This window comes from Trifolium pratense, linkage group LG1 (genome assembly GCF_020283565.1).
Source record: "Trifolium pratense cultivar HEN17-A07 linkage group LG1, ARS_RC_1.1, whole genome shotgun sequence".
Taxonomy (NCBI): domain Eukaryota; kingdom Viridiplantae; phylum Streptophyta; class Magnoliopsida; order Fabales; family Fabaceae; genus Trifolium; species Trifolium pratense.
In genome coordinates this window covers 6,689,105-6,704,133 of record NC_060059.1, presented here as the reverse complement: position 1 = coordinate 6,704,133, position 15,029 = coordinate 6,689,105, and the positions used below count along the sequence as shown (strand labels likewise).

The 15,029-nt window shown below is 36.4% G+C and overlaps 1 protein-coding gene across 1 annotated transcript; it reads right to left on the bottom strand.

Moving 5' to 3' along the window:
• Positions 1-1,216: 1,216 nt before the first annotated feature.
• Positions 1,217-2,399, bottom strand: LOC123902104 (heavy metal-associated isoprenylated plant protein 39-like). Its single transcript, XM_045951761.1, has 3 exons — positions 2,247-2,399; positions 1,987-2,062; positions 1,217-1,700 (listed from the first exon to the last, which is right to left on the bottom strand). Exons 1-3 carry the CDS (start codon positions 2,250-2,252, stop codon positions 1,384-1,386), a joined length of 399 nt encoding a protein of 132 aa, XP_045807717.1. The 5' UTR covers positions 2,253-2,399; the 3' UTR covers positions 1,217-1,383.
• Positions 2,400-15,029: the final 12,630 nt, after the last annotated feature.

Here is a 15,029-nt window from a genome sequence, read left to right as displayed (position 1 = left end):
TAACAACATCACCCTCTTTATTTTTTTGTTTAGTTCTTCTATCATTTGTTTATTTGTAGCAAAATTCACCCTCCATAAAAAATGGCACCATATGGCCCATAAATGGCACCATTTTAGACTCATATGAGACATATATCATATTTCTATTCGTACACTTACAAATGACATCAACTAAATCTAAATTATATTTATTTTAGGTTTCAATTTAATCTTATACATTCTACTATTTGCATTAGTTAGCCCTTTCCGTCGGTTTTAAAATAACATTAAGTCAAATACTTGTTAAAAAAAAAAAACATTAAGTCAAATATAGATGTAAGAATATTTAAAATCTTGATTCTTAACTTAAAAATGATTTTCATACTCCTATATCTCAAATGTTCAATCTCTTTATAATATATTTTTAGTGTATGTTTTGTAAAATAAAATTTCATAGAGATATAATATTATATAGTTAAAATATTAGTGGTTATTTTGTTAGCGGACATAATTTGTTGGCAGTGGCACTAAAGATCAAATTTTAGACGCCTTTTATAATAGACACTAAATATTTCAACTAATATCACTAGACTACATCTTCAAGTTCGTATTCTATCAAAAAAATACTAGAGAAATGAAGTGTAATAAATTTGTCTTTTGAGTTCAAAAAAAAAAATAATTGTCTTTTGAGTTTAAATTTTGGTGCAATAATTAATGAGTCATGCTAACCGGTGCCCCCGGGGCACTGGTTAAGGAAACCAAAAAAGGAAATTTTAAAATTAAAAATAATACTTTTTATACTTTCGAGGCGTTGACTGCACAAACTTCAATATGATATTACTATATTTGGTTCCTTAAACAGTGCCCGGGGGCACTATTTAGCATTTTCCATAATTAATTCTTTTGTTTGCCTTATCTTTCAGAAGACGTAGGTCAATTTTGGTGAAAAAGAAAACACAATGGAGAGTTACTTTACCTTTTAAAAATTTGTCTTTTGAGTTTAAATTTTGGTGCAATAATTAATCCTTTTGTTTGCCTTATCTTTCAGAAGACGTAGGTCAATTTTGGTGGAAAAAACAAAAACACAATGGAGAGTTACTTTAATTGAACTTTTGTTCCACTCTTATTTTCGTTAAATTCACAACGTTCAATAATGTAGTTATACTAATATATAGAAAATATAATTGTCAAAAAAAATATATAGAAAAAGAAATCCAACTTTTCAAAATGTAAAAGATAAAATATAAAAGAGTGGTCCAGGATAAGCCTCTATTATAATCAAACACCGTACACTACTATACATCATACTACTTTTCAAAATCATAAAACCAAAAGCAAAAAGATAAATATATTGATTTTTTTGGGATTGCTTTTTATTTTTTTATCAAACTTAATATAAGAAATTTAGATGATGACACAACCATTAGGATCCTCTTCAACGTAATAAGGATAATTATATTGTGGTTTCATCTGATTATAGTAAGCATATGTTGGTGTTCCATAGAACATGAAAGGATCAATCACAATTTCTTTTTTTGTTGAATCCTTCTTATCATCTTCCTTCTTTTTAGGTTCTTCTTTCTTTTCTTCTTTAGCTGGTCCAACTGAAACCATGTCTGCATGACAAATCTTCCTTAGCTTAGCAACTACACGCACCGGATCAGTATCACCTATTAAGGTTAATTTTTGGTCTTTCATGTCCACTGAAACTGACTCAACCCCTGCAACAATATTACAAATACAATCTTAATACATAACTTCTTAAAAAAATCAATGAACCATTGATGCTGCTGATTTGGATTGTGCGCAGTGTGACCACCTTACAAACTTAGATTGTGTGCAGGTCACACTGTGCACAATATAATCATATTTCATTTTATTTATTTTTAAATCTAAAATACCGAACTTGAAATCGGTTGAGATGTGGTTGTCGGTATAAATCAATAAGATTTTATATTTTTTTCACGATGGAACAAAAAAGTAGAATTTGGAGAGTTAATTAAGTACCTAAAATGCCAGAGACTGTCTTCATAGCTTTTTGCTTGATTTTGTCATCATGTATATCCAACTTTAGCACAACTTTCTGTCACATAAAAATCAAGTAATTGTTAGAATTGAACACTCACTTTCTTTCTAGCAAAGAAGAACTTCAAATTCAGACTAGAAATTTTTCATAAAAAAGGAAAATTCATCAATCATAGTTTAACTATGATGAAGAGATCATGTATCAAAAAAAATGATGAAGATAAAAGTAAAGTACTACTGACCTTCATTGTTCTTGAAGATTCTTAGATGAGAGAGTTGAGGTAGAAAAGTAACTAGGGGGATTGAAGTGGTAATTTGAAGAGGAAGAGATTTTTTTTTAAATTTGAAATGAAGTTATGAAGTGAAGATGATTCTTTGAAGCTTATTTATAGTAAGGAGAGGAGGTGATGAGATAGGTAGGGTCAACCCAAACAAGTCAAGAGTCAAGACAAATAGTGACTGAGGACTAATTCTAATCTAAAGTTTGTTTGATTTCCAAAATCCATTATACACCGTTCCTTCTTGGAACACTCATACGTACGTGAATCAAATCATAAAGTGAAGAGTTTTTTTATTTACAAAAATCATAAAGTGAAGATTAAAAAGGATTGAGATAGATTTTCTGAAGTAGAAAACTACACTTTTTTTTTCACAGTTTAAGAACCGAATTGTCCGATCTAACATGTGTGGTCGAGATTGTTTATAGTGATTTTATAATTGTGTTTAATCTGAACCATCCGTTCTATAATAACGGTCCAAATTTAGAACTATAGGAAAATTGAGATTTGGATCCTCTCCCATTTTTCCTCGTGTTTTTTCTTCTTTTTTTTTTCTCTCAATTTTTTTACAATCGGGAATCTCAATCCAAGATTAAACTAATATTGTGAATGTAATTATTCTAGATTGTTGGAATATATTAGGAGTAGTACAAAACAAAAAGAGTGTAACACAGATTGGAAGTTTGTTGTGCCGTGAAAAATCACTGCCTTGAAAGCAAAATTCGGCTAGACCTTGATGCAATCTAGATTGCCGACTGCTTCCCAAGGTTAACACAACGAGCCTACGAACACGTGCACTCGTGGCCTTAGGCTATGGAAATCACAGAACAATTGCTCAGATTCTAGAAGTAGAAGATAGGAAAAAGAAGTGAAGTAAAGAGAAGAATTTTCTCCCCTGTCACAAAACTATGACAGTCTTTTAAATAGAAAACCAATGAAAACCGTTCTCTACTTTTTTCAGTAAAACAGCTCCTCTTATTCCTTAATAATAGCCAAACAATTGAAATCAATTGACAGTTAGAAATATGCTAATAAATTGGAGGTTATGCAATCTGATTTAAGAGCATTAAAAGGAGAGATTTGTTAAGGAATGAAAATCTTAACTGATGAAAATCAATTAAGGAAAATATGGAATAAAGTAAAAAATATTTTCTACCAATGTGCGACATCACAAAGAAAAAAAGAATGGCTTCAGTTTGCCATTGTCCAACAATCCCCCACCAATGGTAAAACTGGAGGTAAATAAGAATAAGTTTCTGAGCAAAAGAGGGAGTAACACTTAAGTATCAATATCATAATGATTGAATTGATACATAGTGAAGTAAGACAACAAATGTGTCTAGGTAGTGAGTTACTCTTGAACTACCAAGTTTTCAAATGAGACCCTTACAACACATGTATTTCCCTAAAATCTGTGATATCCGCGATAGTATAAACAAGCGCTTTTAATGGCCATGCGCACACCTTGGGTACTAATGAGTGCTCTAGAAAGACAGCCTAATTCTTTCATAGAAGGCGGCCTACCTTCACACTCACGTAGATGAATCCATCAAGTGCATCTCAGAAGCACCACCAAAGAGGCTATGGATTCATTAAGAGCAAAAGAATGCTCATCTTTCAAAATAACAAGCGGTGAGTCCATCAAGTCCAATTCACACGGACCACCCAACAATTAGGGCTATGAACTCATTAAGAACTAAAAGTTCAACCTATCAACATTGTATTACCACATGTCATAGAGATGGGAAATGTAATACAATAGAGTAATCATATGGTTTCGCTTGACCATTGATGGGATCCACCATACTTTCCTCAACACAAAGGCTTAAGCCCCATCCCCCTCGACGATTCAAGTACTACTTTCTTTGTTAGACCTTTAGTGAAAGGATCCGCCAAGTTTTTCTCAGATCTAACAAACTGTAAAGAGATCACACCATTTTTCAACAATTCTCTAACTGAACTGTGTCTAATGCGTATGTGTCTCCTTTTTCCATTATAAACACTGTTCATAGCAACTCCAATAGCTGCTTCAGAGTCACAATGAAGAGAAACAGGTATAGACCGTTTCCCCCACAATGGCACATCTGCCAACAAGTTTCTCAACCATTCAGCTTCCTGACCTGCTAAATCAAGAGCAATAAATTCTGATTCCATAGTGGAACGTGCTATACAAGTTTGCTTGGAAGACTTCCATGATATGGCACCTCCACCTAAAGTAAAAACATATCCACTAGTGGAACTTACTTCATCATTATCAGTAACCCAATTTGCATCACAAAATCCTTCTAACACAGCAGGAAATTTATAATAATGCAAACACCAATCCATAATACCTTTAAGATACCTGAGTAAGCGACGAAGTGCAGTCCAATGTTCATTACCTGGATTGTGAGTATACCTGCTTAGTCTACTTACAGCATATGCTATGTCAGGTCTAGTACAGTTCATGAGAAACATAACACTTCCTATGATTTTAGCATATTCGGTTTGTGAAACACTAGAACCATTGTTTTTCTTAAGATGTATGCTAGGATCATAGGGAGTTTTCACAGGTAATTCATCATAACAATTAAAAAATTTAAGTATCTTTTCAATATAATGTGTTTGACACAAGGAAAAACCATTATCACTTTTTCTCATTTTAACTCCAAGAATCACATCAGCTTCTCCTAGATCTTTCATATCAAAATGAGAGGATAAAAATAATTTGGTCTTTTCCACTACAGTCACATTAGTACCGAAAATTAACATGTCATCAACATATAAACATATTATCACACATTCTTGTCCAAACAATTTAGAGTAAACACAAGTGTCAGATGAATTCACAATATAACCATCACTTACCAAAGTTTGGTCAAATTTTTCATACCATTGTTTTGGAGCCTGTTTAAGGCCATATAATGATTTTCTCAACTTACACACTTTGTTCTCTTGACCTTGAATCACATAGCCCTCAGGTTGTTCCACATAAATTTCTTCTCTCAAGTCACCATTAAGAAAAGCTGTCTTTACATCCATTTGATGCACTATAAGTCCATGAATAGCAGCTAAAGCAACAAGAGAACGGATTGTGGAAATTTTAGTAACAGGAGAATATGTATCAAAATAGTCAATTTCTTTCTTTTGAGTGTAACCCACAACTACTAATCTAGCCTTAAATTTATCAATGGTTCCATCAGTTCTTAATTTCTTCCTAAATATCCATTTACATCTAATTGGTTTACTTCCTTTAGGCAAATCAACCAAATCCCAAGTATGATTAGACATGATAGAATCTAATTCACTATTAATTGCCTCTTTCCAAAAGTTAGCATCAATAGAAGTTACAGCCTCATTATAAGTTTTAGGATCTTCCTCAATGAGAAAAGTAGATACAAATGCATCATTTACTTTATCAACATCATTGTTTTCAATCAAGAAGGCAGTAACAAAATCTGGTCCAAAACTACTTTCTATTCTCTTCCTTTTACTTCTTCTAAGTTCTTTAACTTGTTCATTTGCAACAGAAGAATAAATAGGCAAATGTAAGGGCACTGAAGTAGTATTAGAAGAAGAACTTAATTCATTAACATGTTTAGTTAAAGGAAATTCTTGTTCAAAAATTTCTGCATTTCTAGATTCATAAATAGAATTATCATTCAAACGCAAGAACCTATATGCAGCACTATTTTGAGCATATCCAATAAACACACAATCAAAAGTTTTGGTACCTACATTAGTCCTCTTAAAATCCGGCTAAGCTACCTTAGCTAGACACCCCCATACTTTTAAAAAATTTAAATTTGGCACAAATCCTTTCCATAATTCATAGGGAGTTTTATCTAGTCGTTTATGAGGAACTCTATTTAGAATATAACAAGCCGAAAAAATAGCTTCCCCCCACATTTGGGTAGACATACCAGAACTTAATAACATAGCGTTCATCATTTCTTTAAGTGTTCTATTTTTCCTTTCCGCTATGCCATTTTGTTCAGGAGTATAAGGGGCACTAGTTTCATGGATAATCCCATTCTTTTCACAAAAATTCTTAAGAAAAATAGTTCCATATTCACCACCCCTATCAGACCTAAGTCTTTTAATTTTATGGTCTAATTGGTTTTCAACTTCTGCCTTATATTTTAAAAACATTTCTTTAGCCTCATCTTTTGTCCTTAGAAGATAAACTTTGACATATCTAGAAAAATCATCTATGAAAGTAATAAAATATGCTTTACCTCCTCTACTAACCGTGTTTTTGAAATCAGCCAAATCCGTGTGAATTAATTCAAGCAGTTCTGTAGTTCTATTTGTGACAGGTTTAAAAGGCTTCTTTGCAAACTTAGCTTCCACGCATATAGGACACTTAGAAAAGTTATGTATATCTAGCACATTAATTAGATTCATATTTCTAAGTTTCTTAATAGAATTCACATTCACATGTCCTAGTCTACCATGCCACAAATTAACATACTCAGCAATATAAACAGAACCAACAGGTGATATAGCATTATATGTGTAAGGAATGGTGTTCAATACAAATAAACCATCAGCTAGATATCCCTTCCCCACAAAGTTCCCATTTTTAGTTATAACTACTTTATCAGCTTCAAAAACCAATTTTAATCCAGCTCTATTTAGACAACTACCAGAAATTAGGTTCCTACGCAGAGAGGGAACATATAAAACATCACTCAAAGATAATGTTTTTCCAGAAGTAAGTTTAAGGAGAATCTTTCCTTTACCAAGCACTCCAGCTATAGCTGAATTTCCCATGAAAACACATTCTCCATCAGCAGCATCCTCAATCTGGTGAAAAAGCTCTTTGTTGGCGCATAAGTGTTTAGAAGCACCGGTATCTAGAATCCAGTCCACCTTGTTGTCGACCAGGTTTGCCTCGACTACCACAACAGCTATCACTTCTTCATCTTCTGCTAGATGTGCTTGAGGGGCAGATGGAGCAGCAGACTTCGAGTTATTATATTGTTGTCCCTTCCTCAATTGGCACTGATAAGCTTTATGACCTGTTCTGCCACAAACATAGCAATCAACCTTTCTTTTCTGAATCCTGTTGTCAGCTTTGTTGATATTAGTGTGTGTTTTCTGTTGTCCATTTTTCTGTTTCCCATTTTTCTGTTTCCCATTTTTCTGGAACCTTTTTTCTTTTCCTTTTGACCTGTTTTGATCAGCAAACTCAACAACATTAACATTAACTGAATTTACAGAATGTAAAACATGCTTATCTTTAAGTCGGTTGGCCTCCTCTGTCTTCATATGATTTATTAATTCTTGAAGTGACAAGTCTCTCTTCTTGTGTTTCAGTTGGTTGCGGTAGTCACTCCAAGAAGGTGGAAATTTTTCTAAAAGCACATTAGCTTGTAATATCTCACACATCTTCATTCCTTCATTTAGTATGTCACCAACTAGATTCTCATACTCATGAATTTGCTCCATGATTGGTTTGTCATCTGACATTTGAAAACGCATCCAATTTCCTACAACATATTTCTTTCTTCCAGCATCGTTGATGACAAATCGTCACACTCTCTAATCCATGCCTATTTTAGCAACATTAGATACATTTTAGTAGGTTTTTAGCAATAAATATGAGAGAAATCTAACCATTAGCTTGATTACTTATTTTGCAAGAAAACAGGAAAAACTGCAGGAAATGAATGATTTTCACTACGCTGGGGGCGTAGCCCATCACGCGCCGCGTGATGGAGCTCACAGGGAGCCAGGATTTGTACTCTGATCACGCGCGGCGTGATACTTGACCACGCGCGGCGTGAAGCTTGGTTCAGGAACTAGGTTGCTCTCTGACTTGACTACGCGCGGCGTGAGGCCTTACCACGCGCGGCGTGAAGCTTTGCTGAAGATGAAGATTGTTCTCTGACTTGATCACGCGCCGCGTGATTCTGTTACCACGCGCGGCGTAGTTGATGGATTTGCAACCACGCGCGGCGTGATAGATCTGGCGCGCGGCGTGGTTGCATTCTGTATATATATTTTCTGCATAATTCTGTTTTCGGGTTGGAAAATTCTGCGAAATTGGACTACATTCTGGTCTTGGAACTTGAAGATCGTGATTCAACACTCCAGTGGAGAGCTCCAAGCGCATCAGATCATGGATTCACAAGCCGTGGCGATGAAGCGAGGAAGCGAACGAAGAACGATGAGGAGCTAAACTCCTTGGAGGTAGGATCTAGGATAGTCTAGAATGTAGGGAGATCATGTGTAATCTGTTATATGTGTAAGAATCTACTCTTTTCATAGTGATTAATTTGATGCAATTCAATGTTTAATGCTTTACAATCCTTCATTAGTGTTGTAATGATTTTGAGTTAAGTCACGTGCGAGAGTATTGATTTAATGTCTGAACTGAATTGTATTGAGCGCTCGAGTGTCTCCGGTCGAGAGATTGAGGCATAGAGTGTAGCGAACGATTGACGCGCGTTAAGATCATTCGTTGTAGGTAGCTTCCGCCCGAGAGATCGGGGGAGTATCGACAACGAATAGAGTGGATTTTGACAAGAGATTGCGATTCACTATTTTGTCGATCTAGTTGTTAACACTTGAGTAGATTCCTATGATATAGTAGATTGCATGTGGTTGAACTATAGACTAGGCGATTCCGATGATTCTACCTCGCTTTTCCATTATATCAAGCATATTTTCTAGCAATTCATTACTCAACATACCCCCAATTTATGTGTATTTTCTGTATAATGTCTATGAACACCATTCGATTAGTTTGATCACACAATCCCTGTGGATCGATATTTTTATTACTACGTGATTTTCGTGCACTTGCGAAATTTATCATCAAGTTTTTGGCGCCGTTGCCGGGGATTGTGATTGATTCGACAAGGCGATAGTGTTCATATTTTCTGTGTTTTCTTTATTTTTCTGTTTTATATTTTCTACCGGAACGTTCTACTTGTGTGCTTCCTTGTGCATGTGGAGAACAGGTCCAATTGAGCTGGAATTCGATTCTGAGATTGAGAAAGCAGCACGAGCAAATCGTAAAGTGGAAGGAAGACATGTTTGAATCATACAATCAAGAGGCACTTTTAACTAGTTGCAAGTTCAATAATGTGTTTCTACAAATCATTACCAAACAACTAGAAGCTCAATGTATGGTGCAAGCAACCTTTCAAAATAATCCTCATGTCAACACCTTCAATCTTGGAGTGAAGAATCACATGAATTGTTCTTATGGAGCTAATCTGAATCAAGCATTTCCTCAAGATCAACATTTTGAAGATCACCTTGAATCTTTTGAAGATACTCTTATCTTGGCCATGAAGATGACTCAAAGCAATTTTGAGGTGATGAAGGCAAACCAAGAGGTGTCAAGCGAACGTCATGAAGCCTCCATCAAACATCTCGAAAACCAAATGGGTCAACTAGTAAGGCAAGTCTCTTCTCTACAAACTCAAAGTGGTTTTTGTGGAAACACCACGGATCCTCGTAATGAAAGTTGTAATTCCATTAATTTGAGAAGTAGAGAAGTTTCATCACAAAAAGTAGTGGAGAATCCTAAGAATGATGAGAGTAAAAATGGTGTAGTTGAAAAGATGAAGGATGGTGTAGTTGAAAATAGAAGAGAAAATAAGAAAGAAGAAAAAAATAAGGAAGAAAAAGCTTATGAGGGTGAAGTTGAAAAGAGAGTGGAGAATGAGTCTAGTGCCAAGAAAGGCAAGAAACCTCTTGTGAAGGATTCCAAGTTTCAAGTTCCTTCACCATATGCTAGAATGCCTTATCCTAGGATGAAGAGGGTCAAGAACCAAGACCTTGAAGTTTGTGGAGTGGTATCCGAATGTTTCAGAGTGGAAGTGCTAGAGGAAGTGGTAATAGATGAGAAAGAAGAGTGGGATCATGAGATTGAAATATTTCTTCAAAACTTGGATAACCCCCTAGAAGAGGAGAAAGAGCCAAAGGAAATAAAAAAGCCACCGGAATTGAAAGAACTTCCTCCTAAATGGAAGTATGTGTTTTTGGGTGGCGACTCTAGGAAACCCGTGATCATAAGTGATTTGCTCACTCCACTAGAAGAGAATGACTTGTTAAAAGAAGCGGAGAAAGTGAATGACGACCTAGGATGGGACTTGGATGGTGTGGTTCCTATCTATTGTTTGCACAAGATGGCCAAAGAAGAAGAGCCCGATCCGGTTGTAAATCCTCAAAAGTCTTCCACTTCAACATTGAAAGCTTCGGTGAGGAAAGGCTCTAAGAAATCTCCATCACGGTCTAGTAAGAAGGAAAGAACCAATTTGAAGACCAAAGGGGAAGATCTCAAGAGTGATTCGGGAAGTGTGAAATCATTACTATTTGATATTAATATTGCTCCTTTGAATGAAGAAAACAAGAGGAGCCGGGTTGAATCAAAGTTGAAGTATCCTCCCTAAACTTGTGATGATGAAGCGTCAAGCTAATGACGAGAAAGAAGCGCTTCATGGGAGGCAACCCATGAGTTTACGGTCCTTTCTTCCTTTTCACTCTTATGCTACTTTATGAATAATTGTTTGATGTTGCTTGAATATTGGCTGGATGTTTTATTGTGTACTCTGAATTTGAATCTTCTCTTGTTTGATGGTGGAATGGTTTTTACTTTTAGAGTTTGTTTCAATACGTTGGCATGTTCCTTCTAGTTACTTGAGTATCAATTGCTTGATTTTCTCCGTGTGTGATTTGTGAAACTTGCAGTGCAATAGCTTGTTGCACTCATGTGATCAAGAGGCAAAGGAAGGGAACGCACACTTTTTGACCGGTTCTTTGATTCGACCCAACCGAGAGGTATTGAGCCAAACACTCCTTTTTCTTCTATGTGTGATATCCACTCATGTATTGTCTCTCGATTTTGCTTGTCATCTTTTTATTTGATTGATACTTTTGTAGCACACACGAGGCATGTTCCTTGGTACCTTTGAGCCTTTCTATCCACCCTTACATTATTATCCTTTGCTTAACCAATTTGAGCTGAAAGAAAATATGTTATTTTTGCAAAACCTTAAGAAATTTTTGAAAAAAGGAATGACTTTCTTGGAGGTTAGGCACCTAATTAGTGGTTGATGCGCATTGCTCACTACTAAGTTTGGGGTTGCTCTTTGGAATTAGCAACAAATAAAGTTTGGGGTGAGGGTACTAGAGAACTTATAAATGTTTTGATGGAATAATTTTTCAAAAAATTTCAAAAATTGCAAGGCAAAAGAAGAAATGAAAAAAAAAAAATGAATGAAAAAAAAAGGAGATGAATGTGAAAGAAAATAGAAAAGAAGTACAAAAAGAAGTGATAGCCTTGAATTCAAAGAATTGCAAAACTTTGTTTGATGTTGTGAAAAAAGTTCTCTAGTCCACCATATTTCAAAAGGGGTTTGGTTTATGAAAATGTTCTTTGACTAATAGGGGGATCTAACTCCAAGTTTTTCTACTACTTATCCCAAAATGTCACCATCCACCCTAGCCAAGCCACGTTATAACCCTAAAAGACCTCTAATGTGTGTGCACAAAGTGAACCGAATGAATTCTTAGATTACTTGCAAAATTATTGTTGACTTGCATTGATGTGTTGATTTGAGTGAATCACCCAAACTGAAGAGTGCATGTGAGTAGTGTGATGAAATCATAGAGCCTTGGTCGAAAAGTGTGAACTACTTGAAAATGTCTTGCGGGAACGAGTGTGCAATTGAGCATTGTTTGCAGGTGGATCATTGATCATCAGGTGATTCTCACGTATGTATGATTCGAGTGAATTTAAGGAAAATGCCAAGGTCTTGACACAAAAGCTTGAGGTAAAAGTTGTTTCCTTGAGGACAAGGAAAGGTTTAAGTTTGGGGTTGTGATGACAAATCGTCACACTCTCTAATCCATGCCTATTTTAGCAACATTAGATACATTTTAGTAGGTTTTTAGCAATAAATATGAGAGAAATCTAACCATTAGCTTGATTACTTATTTTGCAAGAAAACAGGAAAAACTGCAGGAAATGAATGATTTTCACTACGCTGGGGGCGTAGCCCATCACGCGCCGCGTGATGGAGCTCACAGGGAGCCAGGATTTGTACTCTGATCACGCGCGGCGTGATACTTGACCACGCGCGGCGTGAAGCTTGGTTCAGGAACTAGGTTGCTCTCTGACTTGACTACGCGCGGCGTGAGGCCTTACCACGCGCGGCGTGAAGCTTTGCTGAAGATGAAGATTGTTCTCTGACTTGATCACGCGCCGCGTGATTCTGTTACCACGCGCGGCGTAGTTGATGGATTTGCAACCACGCGCGGCGTGATAGATCTGGCGCGCGGCGTGGTTGCATTCTGTATATATATTTTCTGCATAATTCTGTTTTCGGGTTGGAAAATTCTGCGAAATTGGACTACATTCTGGTCTTGGAACTTGAAGATCGTGATTCAACACTCCAGTGGAGAGCTCCAAGCGCATCAGATCATGGATTCACAAGCCGTGGCGATGAAGCGAGGAAGCGAACGAAGAACGATGAGGAGCTAAACTCCTTGGAGGTAGGATCTAGGATAGTCTAGAATGTAGGGAGATCATGTGTAATCTGTTATATGTGTAAGAATCTACTCTTTTCATAGTGATTAATTTGATGCAATTCAATGTTTAATGCTTTACAATCCTTCATTAGTGTTGTAATGATTTTGAGTTAAGTCACGTGCGAGAGTATTGATTTAATGTCTGAACTGAATTGTATTGAGCGCTCGAGTGTCTCCGGTCGAGAGATTGAGGCATAGAGTGTAGCGAACGATTGACGCGCGTTAAGATCATTCGTTGTAGGTAGCTTCCGCCCGAGAGATCGGGGGAGTATCGACAACGAATAGAGTGGATTTTGACAAGAGATTGCGATTCACTATTTTGTCGATCTAGTTGTTAACACTTGAGTAGATTCCTATGATATAGTAGATTGCATGTGGTTGAACTATAGACTAGGCGATTCCGATGATTCTACCTCGCTTTTCCATTATATCAAGCATATTTTCTAGCAATTCATTACTCAACATACCCCCAATTTATGTGTATTTTCTGTATAATGTCTATGAACACCATTCGATTAGTTTGATCACACAATCCCTGTGGATCGATATTTTTATTACTACGTGATTTTCGTGCACTTGCGAAATTTATCATCAAGTTTTTGGCGCCGTTGCCGGGGATTGTGATTGATTCGACAAGGCGATAGTGTTCATATTTTCTGTGTTTTCTTTATTTTTCTGTTTTATATTTTCTACCGGAACGTTCTACTTGTGTGCTTCCTTGTGCATGTGGAGAACAGGTCCAATTGAGCTGGAATTCGATTCTGAGATTGAGAAAGCAGCACGAGCAAATCGTAAAGTGGAAGGAAGACATGTTTGAATCATACAATCAAGAGGCACTTTTAACTAGTTGCAAGTTCAATAATGTGTTTCTACAAATCATTACCAAACAACTAGAAGCTCAATGTATGGTGCAAGCAACCTTTCAAAATAATCCTCATGTCAACACCTTCAATCTTGGAGTGAAGAATCACATGAATTGTTCTTATGGAGCTAATCTGAATCAAGCATTTCCTCAAGATCAACATTTTGAAGATCACCTTGAATCTTTTGAAGATACTCTTATCTTGGCCATGAAGATGACTCAAAGCAATTTTGAGGTGATGAAGGCAAACCAAGAGGTGTCAAGCGAACGTCATGAAGCCTCCATCAAACATCTCGAAAACCAAATGGGTCAACTAGTAAGGCAAGTCTCTTCTCTACAAACTCAAAGTGGTTTTTGTGGAAACACCACGGATCCTCGTAATGAAAGTTGTAATTCCATTAATTTGAGAAGTAGAGAAGTTTCATCACAAAAAGTAGTGGAGAATCCTAAGAATGATGAGAGTAAAAATGGTGTAGTTGAAAAGATGAAGGATGGTGTAGTTGAAAATAGAAGAGAAAATAAGAAAGAAGAAAAAAATAAGGAAGAAAAAGCTTATGAGGGTGAAGTTGAAAAGAGAGTGGAGAATGAGTCTAGTGCCAAGAAAGGCAAGAAACCTCTTGTGAAGGATTCCAAGTTTCAAGTTCCTTCACCATATGCTAGAATGCCTTATCCTAGGATGAAGAGGGTCAAGAACCAAGACCTTGAAGTTTGTGGAGTGGTATCCGAATGTTTCAGAGTGGAAGTGCTAGAGGAAGTGGTAATAGATGAGAAAGAAGAGTGGGATCATGAGATTGAAATATTTCTTCAAAACTTGGATAACCCCCTAGAAGAGGAGAAAGAGCCAAAGGAAATAAAAAAGCCACCGGAATTGAAAGAACTTCCTCCTAAATGGAAGTATGTGTTTTTGGGTGGCGACTCTAGGAAACCCGTGATCATAAGTGATTTGCTCACTCCACTAGAAGAGAATGACTTGTTAAAAGAAGCGGAGAAAGTGAATGACGACCTAGGATGGGACTTGGATGGTGTGGTTCCTATCTATTGTTTGCACAAGATGGCCAAAGAAGAAGAGCCCGATCCGGTTGTAAATCCTCAAAAGTCTTCCACTTCAACATTGAAAGCTTCGGTGAGGAAAGGCTCTAAGAAATCTCCATCACGGTCTAGTAAGAAGGAAAGAACCAATTTGAAGACCAAAGGGGAAGATCTCAAGAGTGATTCGGGAAGTGTGAAATCATTACTATTTGATATTAATATTGCTCCTTTGAATGAAGAAAACAAGAGGAGCCGGGTTGAATCAAAGTTGAAGTATCCTCCCTAAACTTGTGATGATGAAGCGTCAAGCTAATGACGAGAAAGAA